At 39.6% G+C, this 25,101-nt stretch overlaps 2 protein-coding genes across 2 annotated transcripts in view; one reads left to right on the top strand and one right to left on the bottom strand.

Annotated features, from left to right (window-relative positions):
• Positions 1-2,796: 2,796 nt before the first annotated feature.
• siae (sialic acid acetylesterase) lies at positions 2,797-14,583 on the top strand. The gene is made up of 9 exons (XM_037678105.1): positions 2,797-2,953; positions 6,222-6,376; positions 7,433-7,571; positions 10,331-10,502; positions 10,547-10,653; positions 10,730-10,863; positions 10,973-11,127; positions 12,888-13,074; positions 14,285-14,583. Exons 1-9 carry the CDS (start codon positions 2,830-2,832, stop codon positions 14,549-14,551), a joined length of 1,440 nt encoding a protein of 479 aa, XP_037534033.1. The 5' UTR covers positions 2,797-2,829; the 3' UTR covers positions 14,552-14,583.
• A 2,340-nt stretch (positions 14,584-16,923) lies between these two features.
• tbrg1 (transforming growth factor beta regulator 1) overlaps positions 16,924-25,101 on the bottom strand; it is a 12,996-nt gene continuing 4,818 nt past the window's right edge. The window contains exons 10-15 of the mRNA XM_037678104.1: positions 22,794-22,930; positions 22,568-22,714; positions 22,400-22,497; positions 22,169-22,279; positions 17,939-18,157; positions 16,924-17,149 (exon numbers count right to left, since the gene is read on the bottom strand). Of these exons, the coding sequence (XP_037534032.1) occupies positions 17,974-18,157; positions 22,169-22,279; positions 22,400-22,497; positions 22,568-22,714; positions 22,794-22,930 (677 nt within the window). The 3' untranslated portion in view covers positions 16,924-17,149; positions 17,939-17,973. The remainder of the gene's footprint in view (positions 17,150-17,938; positions 18,158-22,168; positions 22,280-22,399; positions 22,498-22,567; positions 22,715-22,793; positions 22,931-25,101) is intronic.

Below are 25,101 nucleotides of genomic sequence, written 5' to 3'. Positions count from 1 at the left end.
AGCGTGTTTTTTTGGATTTCTTTGCTGAATTAACAAAAACCCAGTCAGGGTATCCACAGGTTTGGAGAGCTTCGTTGATGTGTTTCTGCTTCTTTTCCTTCCCTTCTGTCTTTTGTGGGGACATGTTCAGCCAGGTGGTGTACAGAACTGTCTGTTCTGATGACAGACAGTTTGTGTTCCAGTGGGTGGTGAAGGTAAAACAGAAGATACTGATCTGTTTGAGTAGGTTTCCGGTAAACCTCATGGTGAGACTTCCATCTGTTTCCATGTTCACCAAACAGTCCAGAAAATGCAGCTTGTTGTCTTTGAGACCCTCTCTGGTAAACTTGATGTTGTTGTCTACAGAGTTTATGTGTTTGCTGAATTATTCTACTTATTTCTCATGGATTTTGACCCAAGTGGCATCCACATATCTGAACCAGTGGCTCGGTGTTGTTCCCTTGAAAGAGTCCAGGGCTCGCTGTTCCATTTTCTCTAAGTATGGATTGGCCGCAGTCGGTAACACTGCGGATCCCATGGCAAAACTATGCTTCTGTCTGTAAATTCTGTCAATGAACTTGAAATAAGTTGTGGAAAGACAAAGGTCCAGCAGGGTACAGATTTGGTCCGGGATGAAATTGGTCCTGTTGCTAAGGTCATTATTTCTTTGAAGACGTTTCCTGACAGTTTCTACTGCTTCTGACGTGGCTATGCAGGTGAAAAGTGGTGACGTCAAAAGATACAAGTGTTTCTCCTGTAATCATCTTCAAATGTTTAACTTTGTTCTACAAGTCCATGGAGTTCTCCATGTGATGTGGTATGTTTCCCACAAGAGGAGCTAAAATGCCAGCAAGATGTTTTGCAATATTATAAGCCTTGAGTTTATGCTGCTGCTGATGGGTTTGAGTGGTGTTCCTAGTTTGTGGATTTTGGGAAGTCCATATAAGCATGGAATGGCTTCCCCTGGATATAACTTTATAATTTGCATTAAAAAGAACAGTTGATTACCTCGTCTTTTTCAAGTTGTTGGACGTAGTCTGTGATCTTTTTGTAGGTGCTGATTAGGTTCCTCTTAAAGGTCTTATATGTAGTGGTGTCACTCAGGAGTGTAGATATTTTGTCCTGCTAATCAGAAGCGTTGAGGAACACTTTACCTCTTCCTTTGTCAGCTGGGAAAAGGGTGATGCTTTGGTTCTGGCTAAGAGATGTTATAGCTTTTTTGTCTTGTGGTGTGAGATTTGAAAGAGGGGATTTAGCACTGGATAGGGTGGCTGTCACCTTCTTCTTGAGTTGTTCTGCCTCAGTTTCAGTCAGGTTGTTGTTCCTGATGGCAGATTCAGTGACAGTGATAAATTCCAAAATGGGTGGATCAATGACAAATTTCAGACCTTTAGCCAGAACGTCCATCTCTGGCTGTCAGCGTCCTGTTGGACAGGTTTTTAATCCATTGCTCCTGAGGCTTTGTGTCAGTGGCCTCCTCCAGTTGTTGACTGGTTATTCATTGTGAAGAAGCATCTTTCTGCTGTAATTTTTGAAATTTAACTTTTTTGTTTTTGTTCCTTGGTTTTCCAAATGTGAAGTTGGGTGTTTTCAACAAAACTGAAAGCTTCCTCTGTCAGGGTGTTGGGTAGATGAGTCAGATGAGCTTCTGTCAGGTCTGATCGCTTTGTGTGGGAGAGCTTTAATGGTGAAGTGGATCTGTCCAATCCTCTCAATAGCTTGTTCTGAGGGGGTTGGGTTAATATCTGAACCCAGTAATAAAATGTTTTATTTTTACACGTGCCTGTTTTAACATCTGAACTTATGGTAACATGTATAATTGTGATTTTAATTCATGCAGCACGAAGGGCAGATAATACACGTCATGAGATCACATGTGAGAACTAAGATATTGATTACTGCCCAGCCCTACATGGGACTCCTTGCAGCAAAACACTATTAAAAATGCACCATAAGGCTAGCTTAGTAGCAGAAGTAGCAAAATGCTAGAAGCTGAGTCATACACAGCACATACTCTAAGCATGTCACCTTGCCATATTCCATGAGATTGATGACATATTTTGAAGTTTGTCAAAATGACTGACATTTTTTCAACCCAAGGAAAAAGTGGATAAAGATAATGGATGGATGTGTTCCCAAACACCGTGTTTTACATTTTTCCAATGGTGTACAAGCCCACATCACTGAAAAGAGTGATGAAATGTTAAAGCATACAATCTGTTTCATGGTTCTTTTGTGTTTTTGTTTATTTGCTTTTTTTTTTCAGCTTTAAAGTCAAGGCTGATTTAATTTAGTTACTCTGTGGTATTCTGAGGCATAAGTAGTTTGTAAATATTCTTGCTGCTGCTGTGTCAATCTGAAAATTGGCAAAAGGCAAAAAAAAAAAATTAGAATATTTAAATCGATTATGCGTGCTTTTATTTTGAAGGTCCTCGATTGCTGGAGCCCTTGAATGACGTCACAGCTGTCTGTGGTTAAAACGCATGAACGCACCATTTGAAGCCAAGTTTGTTTCTAGTTTGGGTGGTGTTCAACTGGTTGTTGTTTACAGGGCTTCTGAGCTTTTTGTTTGTTTGTTTACTTGTCATGGCAGTAGTTTGTGCTTTTATTTTACTTTTAGCTCCTTTTCACAGCTCTGGTGAGTACAGTTAGTCAAAGTGTCTGTTTCAGGATATTATTCAGCTGCTTTAGCAGTAGAAAACAGAAATAAAAGGTTTCTCTTACACAGCATCCAACCATTTTTAATGTTTATGTTGAATTTAACTCACAGTAATATATTTGTAATTCCTGTTGATCTCTGTGTGGACAGGTGCTGGGGTCCTGCGCTTTGCTTCGTATTATGGAGACCACATGGTCCTGCAGAAAGCTCCACAGAGAGCCAGACTGTGGGGGTATGGCCTTGAGGGGTCAGAGGTCACCGTCTACCTGTCAGGACCTGTAACACACAAAACCACGCCTGCCACTGTGACAGCAGGTAAATACAGCTGTTTACGCCATTCATTCATTCATTCATTCATTCATTCATTCATTCGTTCAGCCTTTATTTATACAGGCTAGTCTCACTGAGTCACAAGGACTCATTTACAAGAGAGACCTGTTCCAGACAGAACATATAAAGTACAGTCAACAATAACAGTAAACAGTCAGATGAGGACTTTCTCCTGACACCTCCAGTCTGAGGCTGCAGTTAGATCAACAATCAGAACGTCTGGATGACACAAATGATCAGCAAAGTCCAGGAGTCTGGGTCACATTTAGACGTGTGATGCTTTATTTGTGCTTTACTATCAAACGTTACTTTTACAATAACATTATCAGGCCAGGACTCTGTGGTTTACACTCATCAGAGAAGAATGCTGGTTTGAGAGAGGAGTGAAGGAGGCCATCTTTGTGGAGATAAACCATCAATCATGCCTCCATGTCCAACTGTCACCTTCTTACAATGCTGTTATTGTTAGTATCACTCAGCCCTCTGTGAATAGCAAGCGGCCATCAGGGCACTAACGATTGGTTGTTAGGTGGTTGGTTCTCCTTTTACACATGAACAGCTAGTTCTGGATGTCACCAGCAGACTGGTTGATCCACTATGAGAAGGTGCTGCTTATAAGACTGAGTTTGTTGCAGCTCCTCAGACTGAAGAAGTTACAGTTAAAAACTAATCTTACAATTTAAATGAATTATCAGAACTTGTTTAGAGTTCAATTAAAAATAAAACCTTTTCAGCACTGTATAATGAGCACACCTGGACTATAATCTTTCACACATCAGTATGTGAAGTCAGGACACTTTTGAACTGTTAAATAGCTGCAGACTGTGGAGTTAACTTTTTTCATTCAACCTTTATTTTTATAGATTATTCTCAGTGAGCCTCGAGGACTCGTTTATAAGAGAGACCTGATTTTAACAAAGAGTGATGACAACAGTAGACAATCATAAAAGAAAGCATATAAATTGAAAAAAAAAAAAACTATAAATGGAACAAAATTATATGTATAAAAAACCCCAGCTACATTATAAAGTGATGTAAAACACTAACAACAGGAACATGTCTGCATTGGTTCTTGCCATGAACTTGACAGATGTTTGAAGCCACTTAGAGAGGTCATGGTTGAGAGCTTCAGGTCTTTTTGTAAGATATTCCAGGAAACAGGAGCGGAGTAGGAGAAGGTCCTTTTGCCTAGTTCAGTCCTCACTGAGGGAACACTGCAGGTAATAATGTCCTGAGAGCGCACGCTGTAGCTGCACTCATAGTGACATGTAGGAGGAGATGTAAGGCAACAGACCAAGACATTTTTTAAAGATGAACATATACCAGTGAGAGAGTCTGTGTGAAGTTGATGACCAGTTAACCAGTGAATACAGGGTGCAGTGGTGGGTACAGTAGTTACAGCCAGTTATGAATCTTAGTGCACCGTGATAGACAGCATCCAACATCTGCAGGGTGCTTGTAGAAGCGTTCATATAAATAATGTCACCGTAATCAATGGAGAGAAGGAAAGTCGCAGTCACAAGGTGTTTCCTAGCATTCAGAGTTAGACAGGATCTGTTTCTGAAAAAGAAACCCAATTTAACTTTCAGTTTCTTTATCAAGTTTTCCACGTGGGGATTAAAAGAGAGATGCGAGTCGACCAAGATATCCAAATATTTGTAAGAATCGACAAACTCAATAGTAACACCCTTTGGTTTTATTGGCATTTAGCACAAGTTTTAGACGGAACAAATCTGACTGGATGATGTCAAAAGCAGATTTTAAAAGCTGAAAAACCTTAGCAACTGTATCATCACCATAGAAATGTAAAGATGCATCATGGATGATCTGATCTACATTACCTCTGGAGATTGGGAAGAGGGTGGGACCTAAGACCGAACCTTGTGGTACACCATTATTAACAGTTAGATCACTGGAAGATGTACCATTATTGCCCCCCACCCCCCAACCCCACAGACTGTTGGCATAATTATGTGCTAATGTGCGAGAAAAATTTTTTTTCATTCTCACGCTGTTGACCTTCAACCAAAGATTAAAAGCGTGTTAGGCATTTTTTTTGTCTCCAAACCCTATGGTTCGTTTTTCACTACTTGTCTGTCCAAACAGGTCTCACTTGTAAACGAGTCTTCAAGGCGCGTTGTGACATCTGTTTAAATAAAGGTTGAATTGAATTGAAAATGTTAATTATGTTGAACACATTGCCTCCAATCTGAGAGATAGTTAGAGAACCAACCAATGGTGTGATCTGAGAAACCAATTTCTGAGAGCTTATGACACGAGATGTCATGGTCCACAGTGTCAAAAACTTTAAACAGGTCTAAGTAAAGTGCAGCACAATAATTGACAAGGATAATCTGACTTTAAATTTTGCAGCTCAGTGTTATATTTTATATTAACTCATCAATTAGTGTGGATATTGCTATATTTTTATAGTTTGTAATTACACTCAGCTGCTTCTTCAGCATTAACAGGTGTGTTTGGCCTGAAAGAGGCACAGGTGTGTTAACAAGGGCTAGAAGCTCGGCCTGTAAACACTGAAGCACAGATTCCTCCTATGACCTCTGACCCGCACTCATCTGTCCACCAACTGTTCTGATGGTTAAAGTGAATAAATCACGTTGTCTAAATATAATTGAATTCCTTTAAGATTAAGAGTTTAATCTGTTATTGGGCGACAAAATTGATCTGATCAGCTTGAAACAGATGTTCCTGCACCTCAACTAACATGAAAAGCTGCAGAAGTGGACTGCGGTCCTCGGTAAAACGCAAGTGCGCCATGAAATAAACCATTTGTTTCTCCGTTGGTTGTTCTCGTTTCTAACACTGACAAACATGAGTTGTCCCATGTGACTCAGCAGGGCTGAAGGGCTTTTACTGCAACATCTGACACCCATGAACATTGTCTGAAATATCTGGCTAATTTTTATGTTAGGCTTTTCTTTGAGCCTTTGGCTATATTTTATTTTGACCATTTCACACTGTGCTGTACTGTGATCATTTAATTAGTTTTATCTTGTAGGTTTTAATATGTAATAATAAATTATTAATGATAATTGCCAAAGGAAAAATAAATAATTCTATTTTATAGCTACTGTACATCAGCCATTGTCAGCAATGATTTCTAAAAGCTGTCTGTCAGTCGTCACTCTCTGAGGAACACAGATTAGATTAATCTGATGTCTGTTCTGTCCTTTGGAGCAAACTTTTAGTCACTTTATTTTTACAGTTAAAACACTAATTGTCCTTATTAAAGGCATCTGGCGAGTGACCCTTGACCCTGTTGAAGCCGGCGGTCCCTACAATGTGACTGCTGTGAGTCAGAACAGCAGCCGGACTCTGACAAATGTGTTGTTTGGAGACATCTGGCTGTGTGGAGGACAGAGCAACATGTTCTTCCAAACATCTCAGGTACAGAGAGCCACACCAACACCTGCCTCCTCTCTGACTAGGCCTGTCACAATAACAAATTTTGCTGGGCGATTAATTGTCCCAGAAATTATTGCGATAAACGATAATATTGTTTAAAATTTGACAATAATTAGTCATTATTGTCAAATTTAAGAAGAAATGTTGGTTAATTTGTTTTGAGTGTAGTACCTTTTTTGACCACCGGATGGCAGTACAAGACTGAACCGAAGGATGGATAGTGAGGGAGTGAGCAGCGTGTTTCTTTAAGAAAAATGGGAGGGAGGCCCCTTGACGTGACATGGGCTGTCTCTCTTTCCTTTTTTCAGTTCTCAAAATGGCATACACTCAGTATGGTTTGAGCTCTTCAGCATAACATTTTTCACACAAAGCTTTTAATAAAAAAAATCAGTAAACAAGTTCTCAGCTTCTTTTGCAGAGAAAAACAACTTTTTACACGAAGACACGGGTTTCCACCATGAATTTTGGAGCTTCAACAAGACAGAGTTTTTTTCCTCGAGGTCAGCCTGTTAGATTAGCTCATAGCTTAGCTTCTCAGCTTAGCTGCTTTTAACGATCCAAAAACACGATTTTGGACGGTTAAAATGGATTTTAAAGAGAAAGGGAGGGGTCAGTGAAGATCTCCGGAGTTGAGCATTTTGTCATCCAGTGTCTTCAGTAGAAAGAGAGAGACACAAAGAAACAATAAAGCCGGTACATGAAAATGAGGTTGATTATTTTCATTTATCATGCGATTGATTTATTGTTTATCACGACAGGCCTATCTCTGACAGAAGAAATACAATGTTTTTATCCTATATCATTAATTGTTTGGATTAATCTTTCACAATGTGTGTTCTGACCTCTTGGTCAGAGAAAAGAGATCTTGATCTCAATGGGTTTTAGTCTGGTTAAAGCGATGATGACATTTATTTATCACTGAACAGACTTGCATAGCGAGGAAGAACAAAAATCTGATTTCAATTCTGTCCAAATTTTTGGCTAAACCACTTCTTTTAATCTTTCTTTTATTATTTATGTTTCTTTATTAATTTGTAGATTTTCAATGCATCTGAGGAGCTGGCCCTCTCATCCAAATATCCTCACGTGAGGCTGTTCATGACAGCTTGGGGCATGAGTAAAACTGAGCTGACTGATCTAATCCTGGTGGAGCTGCCCTGGTCTGAGCCCACAGCCCGTAAGTCCAGGTTTTCTAATCCAAATGATTTAAAAATTGATCATCATATAGACTTATTCTGTCTGACAGAAACCTGGCTCCAACAGCAGGACTCTGTTAGTTGAAATTAATTCACTAAACGTTCATGTTCTTACAACAACTGGTCGATGAGGAGTTGCTGCTGTTTTCTAGTCAGTATTATAGATTAATGTTAAACAAATTATTGAGTCTTTGACCCTCAGTCTGTTTCATTCAAAATGAAAATCAGAATAAAACATTATTTGTTGGTATTTATCGTCCACCAGGCTCTCAGCCTCGGTTTTTATCGGACTCGTTGAATATTGAAAGTCATAATAGTGGAGGATTTCAATAATTGAAGCATAGTTTTTTATTAATTTATTAGAGTAAATCGTTTTTACCCAATATGTCCACAAGCCTCCTCATCCTTATGATCTGGTTCTGACAGATTCTCACAGTCCTGCTCTGTCGGACCATTTTTACTAAATGTCCAAAATATTTATCAGAACTAAACAACTAACTAAATCTAAAGAATCTCTTTCAATATAATTTTCCTTCATCTTGCAGTGATGCAACAGAGAGAAGTATTTATATCATATTATTAAATTACAGTTTCAGTGCAAACATCACTTGTTAACATTGCTCCTTTAAAAAAAGAAAGTGATCAGAGAAAGCTGGCTCCTTGGTTTAATTCAGAGTTTTGTACTTTTAAAACGCATATCTGGAATGTTAGAAAAACAATGACGTTCCACTAACATGGAAGATTTTTATTTTAATATAGAACTTGAATCTACTAAACGTACAAAAAAGTTCTTGGTAAATTTAGAACTGTATATTGTTTATAGGTTGTTTTTTTTAGTTTTGCTTAAAACTGTGACCTTAACTAATTAGAGTCAACCCTTTTTGTCTGTTAGCAAAATATCTCATGAACCACTGGGCAAATTCTTATGAAACTTTCAGAAAGTAATAGACTGGCTCTACGACTTATTTAAGTAAGTAAAGTTTATTTATAGAGCGTTTATCACAGACATAAAATCACAAAGCGCTGGGCAATGAAATCAACGCTAAAATATACAAAGAATAAAACTATCATGATCGGCTTCCTTGTGTAGAAGCCAAAGTGCAGGAAGACGAGGAGACTCCAGTGAAATAAGTAAAATGTTTAATATGAATAAACAAAACAAAAAGCTTTCAGGGCAGCAGACTTACTTTAAAGGAGAGACACGGAGGGATATCGAAAACATAACACTATAGGGGCTGAATCTATACAGACGCTGACAAGGTGAAAATGACAGACTCCTACGGTGATTAGGATTGGACACAGGTGCGACAGTGCTGGAACACAGGACGAGAAATGATGGAGGGACTGGTAAACATTAGGGGAAAACGCAACATGCAGGACCAGACCCCAGAAACCCTACAAAAACAAGCATAAGAACTTCAAGAAGCACAATAAAATCATGACATAAAAGCCTGGGAGAATAAAATGTTTTCAGTTGTTTTTTAAAAACCTCCACAGAGTCAGCAGAACGAAGTTGCAGGGGCAAACTGTTCCACAGTCTTGGAGCCACTGACAGAAAGGCCCTGTCCCCTTTAGTTTTCAGCCGCATATGTGAAACATCCAAGAGATTCTGCTATGTCTGTGAATGAAGGCCACGACCAGCAGAGTATTTGGTTGCAAGCTGACAAAGATACACAGGAGCCTGGCCATTTAAAAGCTCTGTACGTCAGCAACCAAAAAAATGCAGCTGCTAAACTCGACTGGGAGCCAGTGTAGTGAATATAGAACCGGAGTGATATGAGAGTATTTACTGGATTTGGTGAGAAGTCTGGCAGCTGCGTTCTGTACTGCTTGTAGACGCGAAACAGAAGACTTGTCCAGGCAGGTAAAAAGGGCATTACAGTAGTCCAGACGCGATGATACGATCGCGATGAGCTAAAATAATTTTCTCTAGGTCAACTTTGGAGACCATAGGTCGTATTTTAGAAATGTTTCTTAATTGAAAGAAACAAGAACGGGAAATAGCCTAATTTGCCTCAAAGCCTAATGATGAATCAAATGTGACTCCTAGATTTTTTACTTTTGATTTGGCCACTGGTCAAAAAGAGGCAATTGTCTGATTGATTTTTGGGTGAAGGTGTCTGGGAGAGTAATCACAGTCTCTGTCTTACTGGTGTTTAAAACCAAGAAGTTACTGGCGAGCCAGTCACTAATACGGGACAAACACTGGACAAGGATGGCCATCTTGTCCAGCTGGTGTGGTCTAAACAATAAATACGGTTGAATATCATCAGCATAAATGTGATAGAAAATATCAGAAAAGGACTGAATAATGCCAGCAAGTGGAATAATATAAAAGGAAAACAAAAGTGGACCCAGAACTGAGCCTTGTGGCACCCCACAAGTTAAAGGGGATTACATTTTGGATTCAACCTCATTCAAGATGGCCACTGAAGCTAATTGATATTAGCCTACACAAAAATGGTTCTAACTCAGTCAATATTACAGATAATGAGCTAAAGTTTCATGTGGTAAGTAAGAGTCATCCTTAACACATACTTGCATTAGATTGTGTATAATGTTATTTTTAAGGTTTAACCAACATGGCTGTAACTCTCATCATACGATGATCTTGGTCTAAAACTCAGGTATGAAACACGGCGGTCAATGTGCTTTCCTGAAAGCATCTCTGGTCCTTGAGTTGTATCAGAGTTTCCTAACATTTGCGTTCATCAAACTGATTGAGCTGCTGCCCCTCAAGGTGTTCTGTCCCAGTTTTCAGCCGTGTGCTGGCTCTTTGGGCGCTACATGTACGACAGGTTGAAGTACCCTATAGGACTGGTAGAATCCTGTTGGGGGGGCACACCTGTAGAGGCCTGGTCATCTGTAAGAGCCCTGAAGCTTTGTGGACTGGAGGATGCTGAAGACAGGTAAGGACACCAGAGTCCGACATTCAGAACATATCTGGGTAATAATGTCTGCTTCCTGTTTCTCTCAGGGCCCAAACACAAAACTCTGTTCTGTGGAACGCAATGATCCACCCCCTCCTCAACATGACCATCTACGGAGTCATTTGGTATCAAGGTATCATGAAGCTGACCGGCAGTGTGAGTTCTGGAAACTCAAAAACTCTAAGCCCATCTGTTTATGACTCTCTCAGGTGAGGCGAACGCAGAATATCACAAGGACGAGTATAACTGTTCTTTCCCCGCCATGATCGATGACTGGAGGCTGGCGTTTCACCAAGGCTCAGGGTGGCAGACCACTCCCGACTTCCCATTTGGATTTGTTCAAGTACGCTCAGCTCTGGAATCTAAAACTTTTCATTTCTTTATCCAAAACACAAAATGGTTTTACACTGAAGTCATCAAGATTAACAGCACTTGCTCATGTCTCCTTCCAGTTGGCCACCTACAAAGAAAACTCAACAGATGATGGTTTTCCAGAGATCCGCTGGCACCAAACAGCCGACGTGGGCTTCGTCCCCAATTACAGGATGAAGAAAACCTTCATGGCTGTGGCGCTTGATTTACCTGATAAAACATCACCATATGGCACGTAAGGATCCAAGTTCTAGGAAATCTAATGAAGACATTGAAACTTGGCTTGAACATGAGACTAACATGGGAGACGCTGCAGGGATTACTGGTACCAAGCCGGTCAGACACACCCACCCATGTTTTAATATTTCATGTAGACTGTGGACATGAAAAATGTCTTAAATAATATCAGATCAAATAATCGTCACATCACCAAACATCTGCTGTTAGGATTGTTCATGAGTGGATAATAGAAAAACCAAGCAACTTTTGATACAAGCACCAAACTTGTTAGGGTGATGATCTTTGAGGTACTTTGTCAAATTTAAATGGTCATCTGGAAATCAAAGAGGGCAGGCTTTTTCTAATATGGCTCCAAAATGAACATACAATATTTCTGCTCAAAGGTCATGTGGTAATGCAACTACTTGATCAGTTTAAGTCATCCTTGTGTCACCAAAGTCCATGCTCAATAATCCAGGTATAAAATCCATCAATATTCAGTCGGGTCATCTGGACGGTTTCTTTTTTTTTTGCTGAGACGTATTGTCCTTCATCCAAAGGACTTCCTCAATCTGAGGAGCCACCAAACAAAGTGATTCCCACAAACAGCATACTCCATAGTGGGAAAAAAAAACAGTTTGCTGGTGCTAAAATGGCCTCCGTGGCCCACCCTCTCTCCCATCAACTCTTCTGAGACAGTCATGCCAAAGTGGTTTAAAACATCAAAGTTCATGCTCAATAATCCAGAAAAAAATCTAACTATGTTCAGTCAGGCCCTGAAGGCCATCTTAGCACCAGCAAATTGCTTTTTTCTACTATGGAGTGTGCTGTTTGTGGGAATCAGTTTGTTTGGTGACTCCTCAGATTGAAGAAGTCCTTTGGATGAAGGACAAAATGTCTCAGGAAAAAAAAAAAAAAAGTCCAGATGACCTGACTGAACTTTGTTGGATGTAACCAGTGCTTTGCACAGAGGATTTATATATTTTTGTTTAAAATATTATTAAATGAAACGTTAAACAATATATCTATATAAAAGTCCCATATCTTAAAAGCAAACGGAGCTATGATTAAATACATATACTGTATAACGTATAACCAGTACCAACCACAGGTTAACATGTATTAGACAACAAAGGTAACATACTCCTTGTTGGGCAGGGACAATATCCTGCTTTAAAATTATTTTTAGGATTACAATTTGAACTTGAAAGTGCAGATGACATTCTCTGAAACTGCTCTCAGAATGCAGCTGTATGAATCCATGAGAAATCATAGACCAGTCTTGGAATATCTAAAAAATAGTTTTACATTTTTTTGAAGACTGAGCAAAATATGAGAAACGTTTAAAAAGTGAGGAAAACCTAAAAGATGCCATCAAACCATCAATGAGCTAAAACAACTAATTTATCTCATCATTTAAAATGTGAAACTGCACTTTAGGAGTATACGGCACAAAGAAATGTTTAGCCTCTTATTTTTAGTTTTCTTGCTAAAGCACATAAATCTGGGACTTTAAGATATGAAACACCAGAGTACAAAAACATAAAAAACCAAAGTGTTTTTAGGACTGGATGAAATGAAGAGAGCAGAGGCTTCAGAAGTGTTTTATTGATTAAAAAATATCCAAACGTAAGGAAATCATTGATCACAATTCTGTTCCACAAGCTTGAGCACGTGAATCAGTGGGTCGAACCGTAAAGGTTTTTATTGCTCGTCAAATCCTGTGGGCTGGAACAGATTATCTTGTTTATGAGTTTATTTTTTTGTTCGTTTCAGAATCCATCCCAGAGACAAGCAGGATGTAGCTTTCAGACTGACGCTGGGTGCCAGAGCAGTGGCGTACGATGAACAGGACGTAGTCTTCACAGGACCTTTCCCAAATCAAATAGCATCCTCTCATGTGTCCATCAACATCACATATGACCAACCTGTCTCTGTTGCTAAACCCAAAAGTTTATTTGAGGTGAGGCTCGGGTTAAATAAAAACTAAACGCAGGGACTTTTATTCTGTAATTGAAGACGTTTTGCATTTCCTCCAGGGAGTGTTCTCATTTCAAAAACTGGAGTGTGGAGCCCTAAACTTTATAACAGCAGAAGATGCTGTTTTGTAACCTAGAGCCACCTACAGATCAAACTATTTAGCCCTCTCTCCTGAGGGTCATCAGGCTCTTTGTTAGCCTGGTTTACAGAGACATGTTTTGATCCCATGCATCCTGAGAACAGAACCCCCAGACCCAAACTGAGTGGTGTCTGCAGTCCAGTGCAGTGAGGACTGTTCAGACCTCTCTATTGGAGAAACTAAACAACCTCTCCACTAATGGCTCAACACCGGAGACTCAGTGGTCCACCTACACATCAAGGATAAGGGACACTGCTGAGGACCGACATGATGGACAGGGAAGACCGATGTTTTGATAGCGGGGTGAAGGAAGGGGCTTCCAACTAATGAGAAAAACTACTTTAAACAGAGGAGGTCGTCTCGGGTTTCAAATGTCTAAAACCTGCAGAGTAGCATTAGACCCAGTCAGTTCCATTCTGATTGGCACCTTCATGAAGGTGAACAAAACATCTCTCTGTGAGCCAGGCAGACAAAGAGCCTAATGACCCTCAGAAAGGAAAGTCAAGTCAAGTCATATTTATTTAAAGACCTCGTTGACCCTCAGAAAGGAGACAAGACCCTGATGACCCTCAGAAAGGAGACAAAGACCTTGTTGACCCTCAGACAGGAGACAAAAACCCTAATGACCTTCAGAAAAGAGACAAAGACCTCAATGACCCTCAGGAAGGAGACAGATATACTGATATTCCTCAGAAAATAGACAAATACCCTGATGACCCTCAGGAGGGAGGGGAAGGAGATTAATCTGCAGCTTTAAAAAATAAAATAAAATACTGAGAAAACTCCCCGGATGAGCAGTAAAACCTCTAACTGCAGAAGTCCTATTGTATATTTTATTTTGCTTTTTTCTGTACTGGAGGATTGAAAATCCTCACCAGCCAGCTGGCAGTTACTTCAACAGAAGAAGAAAAAAATAAAATAAACACTTCAGTGGGAATCTATTAGTTCTCCATTTTCTTTAAAAATTGTTACCTCATATTTATTGATTTTATACAATATCTGATCTATCTATGATAACGCCAAAGAAGTATTACCTGTTCTTTCTTTTTTAAAGATCTGCTGCTCAGAGATGAAAGCTCCATGTGGGCCTGGGTCCTTGTGGGTTCCAGCTGACATCATGGACTGGGGTCCAACCTCGGTCCAGTTGTCTGCCCGCCGGTGTTCTGATCCAACTGAAGCAGCAGCTGTTCGATACGCGTGGACAGACTGGCCCTGTGGGTTTAAAGCCTGTCCTGTCTACAGCACCTCTGGGACTCTACCTGCTCCTCCTTTTATCATCCATCGATATAATGGGGAAGGAAATATCTGGAAAAATTACTGAACCACGTTCTGAGAGGAGAAAACCCCTGAAAGGATCGGTTTAAACGTTACTTTGTGCCAATGTTATTTGTTGACTGGGGCTTTTTTATGGATGAATATAAAATCACCTGAATGTTTGGTGTTTTTTCACATTGTCACACGACTGATTTAAATATTAACATTTTTTTTTTATCTCTGTATAACTTTAAATGGTCCTGACTGAAATAAGTGAAAATGAAATACAACAGAGACATTTTAATGCAATTAACTTTTTTTAAACAGATTTCATTCATTTAGCTTTACAGTTTCATGTTTTGAAAATAAAATAAACTCGTAAGGAATTAAAAAAAAAAAAAAAAGAGTATCATTTTAACAACAAAGTTCATGCTCAATAATCCAGGTATACAATCCAATATTTTTCAGTCAGGTCATCTGGACCTGGATTATTGAGCATGAACTTTGTTGTTTTCCATCAGTTTGACACGACAGTCAACAAGGAAGAGGGCCGGCAATGGAGGAGGGGCGTGCCAAAGACACCATCTTAGCACCAACAAAACTGGTTTGTTCCACTTTGGAGTAAGCTGTTGGGGGAAGAATCAGTTTTGTTGTGTGTTTCCTTGACTGATGAAGCCTTCCGGATCGAAGGTGAAACGTTTCAACAAAAAACGAAACTGTCCAGATGACCTAAATGAAAAATGTTGGGTATCATTTTAACTTTTGCAAAAAACTCTACATCAATGGCTTTCATGGAATTAATAGAACAAATAACTACTGCTGTCGATCAAAAACAGTATTGTGTTAGTATTTTTGTTAATTTTTAAAAAAGCATTCGATACTATTGACCACACTATTGTCCTTGAAAAATTAAATATGGTATAAGAGGACCAGCATTACACTGGGTATCTAGCTATTTGAAAGATAGGAAACAGTTTGTACAAATAAATGGTGTAAGATCTGACCTCTGCAATATCACATGTGGAGTTCCTCAAGGCTCTGTGCTTGGACCAAAGTTATTTTATATGTGAATGACTTAGTGAATGTATCAGGACTCCTCAAATGTGTCCTTTTTGCAGATGACACCACATTTTTTTGTTTGGGTAAAGATGTAAAACGGATGTTGGAATTGATGAAGACAGAATTTGATAAAATACAAACTTGGTTTAAACTTAATAAATTATCACTAAATTTAGATAAAACTAAATACATGATATTTAGTAACAAAAAGAGAACTGTTGATGATCCATTTAAATTTGAGGGTGTTGAGATTTGTAGAGTTAATGAGATTAAATTTTTGGGTGTAATCATTGATGAACAGCTAACATGGAAAAATCACATAAATTCTGTAAGAACAAAAATATCTAAATCTATTGCAGTACTATACAAAGTCAGGGAAAGGGCTATAAGAATTATCACCAGAAAGCATTACAGTCACCCATCAAGCACATTATTTTATCAACTGAAGTTATTGAAGTTCCATGATTTGGTAGATTACAGTATTTTATCAGTTATGTATAGGGCTCAAAATAACACATTACCATTAAATATTCAAATAAATTTTGTTAAAAGACAAAGTTGTTATAATCTTAAGGGGATAGAGATATTTGTCAAACCCAAATTCAGAACTAGTCTGAAGGGAAGGTCTACCTCAATCCAAGGAGTTGGATTGTGGAATGGTCTAGAGAGTGATGTGAAAAATGCCAAGTCAATGTGAACATTTAAGAAAAAGATCAAAACTGGATTGTTAAAAAAGTATATATGAAATAGCTTAGTGTGTGTTTTGTATTAGAATTAGAAAAATTAAAAAGTTATTCATTTTGTTCAGTTACTTGAAAATTATTATGATTAAATTGTTAGAAAAAAGGGGCAGGTATAATGAGATTTTTTTTTTCTTTCTGCTGCCTTTCATTTTAAATCTCTTGTATTTTTTTATATTGTTATGGAATTGTTTTTTTTTTTTTTTTTTTTTATGAATAAACCTTATACCATACCATACCAACTTTTGATTGTTTTTCAACATATTTGTGATCCTTTGCTGGTAAAAACTGGGCTGTTGAAATGTTCCTTTTTTCTTTTAATATGAAAGAATCATGAGGGTTACATTTTTATTGTGATTAAACTTTAATACAAATACATTTTTACAAACGTTCACCTGTAAAATTAAAGATAAATAACCAGCGCAGCAGTGAATATGTGCGCTGCTACAATCTGTATTTACACGAAAATAACTCCTAATTTCAGGATTATAAAACAAGTCTAATTCAGCTTCCATCATGAAACAGGTCTGTTTAAACTCATAAAATGCTGGGACCCCGTGTACATAATTTCGCTCCACCACATGTACCACATGAGGTGCGAATGACAAAGAAACTCTGACTCTGATTTATTCTCCGTGTCACGCACGGTGACGTCCTCTGATTGAGCCTTCCGACATAAGTCATTTATTTATCTAAACAAATACCTCAGACTTCTGAGGAAGAGGAGGAAACTGGTGAAGAAGACAGGACTTTGTGTGTTTTTGGGGGATTCGAAGAACCTCAGGAGCTGAAGCAGGAGGTTGGAGGGCTTCATGGTTGGAGGTCAGCTGGTGCTGATGAGAGGAACCAGGAGATGGCAGTTTGTCCTGAAGGAAGACAGAGGAGACTCACCATGTCGGAATCAAAGCTGAGATGAGTACAACAGCCTCAAAAGACTTTTCTAAAAGGCCCGATTCGTTATGTGACTCAGGAGGAGGAACAGTTAGACCTGTTGCGATAAATCAATCAATTAATCGTACGATGAATGAAAATGATCAACATTTTCATTTAACGGCTTTATCGTTTCTTCGTGTCTCTCTCTCTACTGAAGACACTGGATGACAAAAGGCCCAACACTGGTGCTCTTCACTGACCCCTCCCTTACTCTTACTGCTGAAGGAAAAGCTGCTGAAGAAGCTAAAACCAGATGGATAGGTTTCATCTCTAAGCTGTTAATGTGAACTGACATTTGCTGAAAGCTAGAAAATAAAAGCTGAAAGCAGCTGAAAAACAGACATTTTTAGAAAAAGCTGCAGGAGGTAGAGAGGCTGAATATGTTACAAAAAATCTGCAAGAAGAAGCCTTTTTTAGCTGAAATTGGCAGGAAGAGACTGAAAGGAGCATTCAAGGTTGAAATTATACAAAAGAAGCACAAACGGCCAAAATATTTAAAAAAAGCAGGGAAAAGGCTGGTATTAAGAGAAAAATACATAAAAAGTAGCTGAAAAAGCAGAAAGTTGAAAGGAGTTTAAAAAAATGAAGTGAAATGAGCAGTAAAAGTTTTAAACAGCTAAAGGGTTTGAAGGATGTGAAGAGCTCCATTTTCAATGAGAAAAACACGGCAGACAAAGTTAAATATTTCAAAATGTAATAGTTGCACAAATACCAGAACTCACAGCAGGAATGTGGTGAATGAGCTGAACGTTGTGATTCATGAACTGTTGAAACAGAACAAAGCAGCACCAACACCCGGGCCGTGCTCCATCCTGCTGCTGCCGCCCGGGGCCTGGTGTCTCTGGTAGGCTTCGAAGTTAATCGAGGCATCGTCGTCCGACAAGCTGAGAGGGACCTGAGCATCCCCGGGACGGCACACCTCAAAACGAACCCACCTGTAGCTGCAGGAACCGGGTCAGAACAAAACAACACAATGAGCTTTTTGTAAAGAAACCGTGAACAGCTGTTCGATTCTTTTCCTTCTTCTCAATCACAGTCAGTAAAAAAACAGCATTTATCACAGAACTGAAGCTTACTTTGTATCTTAAGATAAATTTGTGCCAACTACATTTAGATCAGCACCAGAAAGTATAAAATAAAAAAGGCAGTGATGTTTTTACAAATATGTTTCATGAGAGTGTGCCTGAACTCAACATCCTTCACATTTATCTCAACATTTTCCATTCATTTGGTCATGCGCAGGAACATGTTTTAAAGGGACTCCTTACACGTTAACCTCTACTAAAAGTTATTTGTAGAGGAGACTAAACACAAGAATCAAGAGTAAAAAGTTATAACGTGACAATAAAGTTGTATTTTGTACTAGCACTATATATGGGTCAAATGTGATCAACTTGTGATGTTTAATTTATTAGCTCTGGAGCTAACACTATTAGCTCTGGATCAAATGCCATTAGCTCTGGAGCTAACATCATACACACACACACACACATATATAAGTGTGTGTCGTTGATGCTCTGATAGGCTCAATTTACCACTGATATACTATTATTATGATTACGCTCGGCACAGAGACATGAGTGACTCATAAACCTGTGTAGTTCTGTTCACCTGAGGTGTACAAAGTAGTTTAAAGATGTCCAAACAGAACGGTTGAACATTGTGATTAAAAGCAGACAGACAACGCGTCACTTGGTCTAATTCATTAAATCACATGATCCTTGTAAAACCATGTTGTTTGAATGTGATGAGCATGTGACTTAATGTACGCTGTGGTCCAAACAGTGCACGCTGAGCGCTCTGAGGCAAAGATAAAGAGAACCATCAAGACTGGGAGCAGAAGGTCCAGACTCCAGGTCCCGTCACAGTTTGGGTCAGACCAAAACATGTCAGTTTATGTTTCAGTGATGGCAGCGCTAACAAGAAGGTTTTAGAGCAACAGATGGTGCATTCAGGGACACGACGTTTACAGGAATGTGCATGTAGAACTCAAGATGACAGAATGAGATCAAACACGATGAGAAAATAATAAAATACAACAAGTCATACCTTGTTTAAAAAACTGTGTTGCAGAAAGAAAATCTGTTCATGAAGGACTTTTAGGACGAGTTACAGCTGTCTACCTGGACATCTAATAAAGTACTTTTTGTTGTTTTTCATTTAATCAATCAACCTTTATTTATACAGGTAAATCCCATTGAGCCTCGAGGACTCATTTACAAGAGACCTGATTTCAACAAAGGAAGATGACAACAATGGACAACAGCAACAACAATAAACAGTTATAAAAAAGCATACTACAGTTTTTTTTTGTTTTTGTTTTTTTAACAAATAGGATGGCTAAAAGGAAAAAGTAACAAAACAAAAAACAGCTAGATTCCAAGACAAATGTATAAAACTAAAAACAGGAACATGTCTGCATTGGTCCCTGCCAGGAGTCCAACAGATTCTTAAAGCCACTTAGAGAGGTCAAGGTCGAGAGCTTCAAATCTTTTTGTAAGATGTTCCAGGAAACAGGAGCGGAGTAGGAGAAGACCCTCTTGCCTAGTTCAGTCCTCATTGAGGGAACAATGCAGGTAATAATGTCCTGAGAGCGCACGCTGTAGCTGCACTCACGCAGAGACATGTAGGCGGAGATGTATGAAGGCAGCAGACCAAGAAGTGATTTAAAGATGAAAATGTACCAGTGAGAGAGTCTGCGTGAAGTTAATGATGTCCAGTTAACCAGTGAATACAGTGTGCAGTGGTGGGTACGATAATCACAGCCAGTTATGAATCTTAGTGCACCATGATAGACAGCATCCAACATCTGCAGGGTACTTGTAGGAGCGTTCATGTAAATAATATCACCATAATCAATTGAGGGAAGGAAAGTCACAGATACAAGGCGTTTTCTAGCATTCAGGGTTAGACAGGATTTGTTTCTGAAAAAGAAACCCAGTTTAACTTTCAGTTTCTTTACCAAGTTTTCCACATGGAGCTTAAAAGAGAGATGTGAGTCGACCAAGATACCCAAATATTTATAGGAATCAACAAACTCAATGGGGACACCATTTGAGGATGAAATCAGAGGAAGAACTGCTGGGACCAACTTCCTATTTGAAAAAAGAATCCCTTTGGTTTTGTCGGCATTTAGGACAAGTTTGAGGTGAAACAAATCTGTCTGGATGATGTTGAATGCAGATTTCAAAAGCTGGAAAGCCTTAGCAACAGTTTTAGCTCGACAATAAACAACTGTGTCGTCAGCATAGAAATGTATGGATGCATTAGGGATGTTTTTACCTACATTATGTATGTAGATTGTAAAGAGGGTGGGTCCTAAGACTGAGCCTTGTGGTACACCATTGTTGACTGTTAAATAACTGGAGGAAGTACCATTATGTTGAACACATTGCCTCCGGTCTGAAAGATAGTTAGAGAACCAACCAATGGTGTGTTCTGAGAAACCAATTTCTGAGAGTTTATGACACAAGATGTTATGATCCACAGTGTCAAAAGCTTTAAAAACATGATCAACATGATCAACATTTAAAACATGTGTATTGTCTTTAAAGTTTTTTAACCTCCTGAACCTGAGTTTTGAATTATTAGGACCTCACAGATATATAAAAAAAATGCTCTGAGTATAGGACTGGGGCCCGTTCTTACGAGCTGTTCAGTCCCTATACAAGCGGTGCGAGGGTTTGGTTCAAATTGCCGGTTTAAGTCGGACCCCTTCAGGGTGGGAGTTGGACTCCAGCAGGGCTGCCGGTTGTCACAGATTCTGTTCATAACTTTTATGGACAGAATTGCTCGGTGCAGCCAGGGGGCGGAGGGATTCCACCTCTGTTATTTGCAGATGATGTGGTCCTGTTAACGTCATCGTGCCGTGATCTTCAGCTCTCACTGGAGCGGTTCACAGCTGAGTGTGAAGCGACTGGGATGAGAATCAGCACCTTTAAACCTGAGGCCATGGTCCTCAACAGGAAAAGGGTGGATTGTTCTTTTTGGGTCGAGGGTGAGGTTCTGCCTCAAGTGGAGGAGTTCAAGTATCTCAGGGGTTTGTTCATGAGTGAGGGAAAAATGGAGCGTGAGATTGACAGATGGATTGGTGCAGCATCTGCAGTTTGCAGACTCTGTACCGGTCCGTTGTGGTGAAGAGAGAGCTGAGCTGTAAGACAAAGTTCTCTGTTAACTGGTTGGTCTATGTTCCTACCCTCACCTATGGTCACGAGCTCTGAGTAGTGACTGAAAGAATGAGATTGTGGATACAGGCGGTTGAAATGAGTTTCTTCTGCAGGGTAGATGGACTCTCCTTTAGAGATGAGGTGAGAAGTTCAGTTATCCTGGAGAGACTCGGGAGTAGAACCGCTGCTCCTCCACATCAAGAGGGGCCAGTTGAGGTGGTTCGGGCATCTGGTAAGGATGCTCCCTGGGCGCCTCCCTAGGGAGGTGCTTCGGGTATGTCCAACTGGGAGGAGACCCCGGTGAAGACCCAGGACACGTTGAGAAGACTATGTCTCTCAGTTGGCCTGAGAACTCCTTGGAATCTTCCCAGAAGAGGTAGAGGTGTAAGTGTAAGTGTAAGTAAGTAAAGAAGGAAGTAAGGAAGTAAGGAAGGATGGATGGACATAAAAAAACAAAAGATTTAAAACAATCAGAAACACAAAAACAATTAAACTTAAATCAAATTTTAAAAACATCAAAAGGTCTCAGGATAAAGCAGAAAGGTTGGAAGCAGGTTTGCTCCAGTAAAGTGCACAAAGACAAATTATTTCCAGTTGTAGAGGTCTGATTCAGATGTTCTGTATTAAAGGAACAGAACCTCTGTGCTCCTTTAGAACCAAAGTCATAAAATAAACCACACAGCCTGCGTTTGGTTCTGAACAATCAGGTCAAATCCGTCAAAACTAAACAAGTAATCCAGTGTGTTGAAACCAGTACCACTGGTTCTGGTAACAAAGGGAACTTACTTGCTACATTTGCGAGCTCCAGGACAACTCTGGATCAGGTTTTGGATGGTCGGGTGAGAGAAGCCAAAGAAGTCCGCCCCCGATGGCACGACGGGCACCACCGTCTTTGAGCTAAGAGAAGATCAAGTTAAAAAAATCAGCTGTTTAATGACCCGGTTCTGGATTAAAGCTGGACCTTACTCCTCGAAGCCTGGGAACTACTTGAGTCCAGGTCTTGGTGGAGCTTGTTACCTGCTGGAGGCGATGGCCTTCAGCAGGTTGGAGTGGCACATCAGGGCGGAGGAGGCCACGATGGCGTTCTGAGGGTCGTCTTCAGGAACGATCTCAAACTAAAGACGGACGAAAAACGGACGTTTGAGAATAATCTGCACAGATTAAAAGCAGGTGTGTGAGTGGTACCTGTGGTCCCGCCCCCCCGTCTTTGATCTGACAGGTGTACAGGCACTGCTGCTCGGGGTTCTTCATGCCGGCAAAGACCCGGGTGCTGCAGAAACCTACGGGGTAGATGGCGCACTCGTCGTTGAACAGCATCCTGTCTGTGATGATCTGCAGATGTTTCAGCAGGTTCTGGATTAAATACACATTCTGTTTTAATCTGGGTCTGATACTCGTCTGAGGTTCTGACCTCTCCCAGGCTGTAGACCGTTAAACCTCCCAGAACAATGGGGAAGACGGGACGACCCGACGAGTCCAGAGGGATGGGCTGCACCAGCCTCCGCGAACCGTCTGCCAGCTTCCTCTTCTTCGACGTCTTCTTTGGAGCTGAAAGAGTTTCAGATTATTAATCCGGTCTGACTCTGATCCTTCATATTTCATTTCACACCGTTAGTATGAACACTTGGGTCTTCTTCACTGTCCCGAGGTTTCAGGGACTGTTCAGACATTTTAAAAGAAAAAATGTTGTGGTTAGTGGTATAAACAGTTAATATCTTACCTGCTGCAGATAGCTTTTTAAACAAGAACAAACAGTCTGGTCAGAGTTTTGCTCTGTGTTAATCTGGAACAGCTCTAAGAATCTGATGTTTTTATAAATTATGGAACAGAAACACATCAAAGAAGTCGGGTCATGGCTTTGACCCGACTGACGAGCTAACGGCTCGTCTGGGCAGAGTTAGGACTGAAGCACCTCAGGCGCAGCACGAGCTGCTTCTGAGACAAATATCAGAATATTGTAACATTTCTGTCAGAAAACTGATGATGATGATGTAGAAGATAAGAACTATGTTTTTGGAGGAAAGCTCTTTGGTCTTAGCTCTGTGTGGACCAGCTCATCGGTTCAGACAGATTAATCCACAAACTGTTCCTTAACTTTACGACAACAACTATTCCTGGGGGGTGAGGGCGAATCTATCTCCTTACATAACGGCTGAAAAATACTATTTAACAATCTGTCAGTCCACCTTAAACTAGTCTGTCTTTTAGAACGATCTCGGCCTGAAAAATATTAAATTTACCATAAATTACTTTTTTTTATTATTTCAGCTGTGTATGGGCCTTCAGTTTTACAAAACTCTAAAGTTTAGGTTTTCTTTTAAATCATCAATTTATTCATTTTATAGCAAGTTTTTAATAGAAAGAAATGTTTTACCCCTTAGGGTGCTCGAATGGATTTTTGGACTTAAAAAAAAATAAAACAAGTCTGGACTTTTGGGAAAGCTGTAATATCACATCGTCTAAATGTGAACGCAGATCACCACCTGGTGGCTACAATAGAAATCAAAAGTGGAGGAATAAAGAAAAGTTTGTAAACTCAATCATCCAGAGAGATAAATACAAAAAAGTTTAAATCATTTCATCTGGACCAGTTTCTTTTAGGGAGAAACGTTTCATCTTCCATCCGTGTCACTTCATCAGTCTGTGGCCTTCCAACCAGATCTGCCCCATAAACAGCCCTCACTGATGAGTTTCAAGACAGCATCCCACAAAACTGGCTTGAACACATGCAAAAAGGGAACATCCATCTAAAACAATTAATCATCATGCATAATAATCAAATGTTTTAGGCAAGATGGCCGACTTGCTCCTCACAGAAACAGCATGAGGACAACCAAGGCCAAAATGAAAAAAGGCTGTAACTCAATCATCCAGGTAGATAACAAGAAAAAGGTTAACAGAGGTTAAAAAAAAAACATTAATGAAAGGAATGTGTTTTTTTTTTTTTATAATATGTGATCAAAATATGACTTCATGATGGGTTCAATGATTCGAAGGAACACTAGAGGGCAGTAAAGAGACAAGAAGTGTACCGGATCTGTTCAAACCGTTCTGACAGAAATAAAAACAATTCCTAAAGATTCGTAGAATCTGCCAGGAATGGTTGTTTTTAACACAAACACAATAAAAGCGTGACTGACTGTCCCATCAAGAGCAGAGAGTTAAACTCTTTCTCCAAAGGAGGCGGTTCAAACAGCTATCTGCAACAGGTTACATATTAATTGTTTACAACCACTCCACAGAACCCTATTTGAGATCTGCCCTAATGTAAAACTAAGGAGAGACTTCATGACAGGTCTGCTCTGTGTTGAGTTAAAAGAAGAATTTTAGTTTGAAATAAATAAAAGCCCCACAAAGGTCTTTAAGAGAACTTGGAAACTGACTAAATTAATTACGAGAAAAAAAAATTAATCAGTCATTGTTTTTTAATTTTGGTTCAACAGAATTATTAAAAATCAAATTATGAATCTAAACTAAATAAAAGGATGCTACTCTGAGATAAATAAGTTGTTGCACAACCTTTAGAGGTGATCACTACAATCAGTCTGTAGCTTTTTATGAAGTGCCACCATTTAGAGTGGATTTTATTCCTCCCAGCAGGCCACAGTCCAGTCCAGGGACAGTCGAACACACCTGAGCCCTCGATGAAACCTGTCCTGAGTGGTTCCTGTCCTGAGTGGTTCCTGTCCTGAGTGGTTCCTGTCCTGAGTGGTTCCTGT

This window comes from Nematolebias whitei, chromosome 6 (assembly GCF_014905685.2).
Source record: "Nematolebias whitei isolate Nwh7 chromosome 6, NemWhi1, whole genome shotgun sequence".
NCBI classification, from domain to species: Eukaryota; Metazoa; Chordata; class Actinopteri; order Cyprinodontiformes; family Rivulidae; genus Nematolebias; species Nematolebias whitei.
This window is presented reverse-complemented; position numbering and strand designations above follow the sequence as displayed.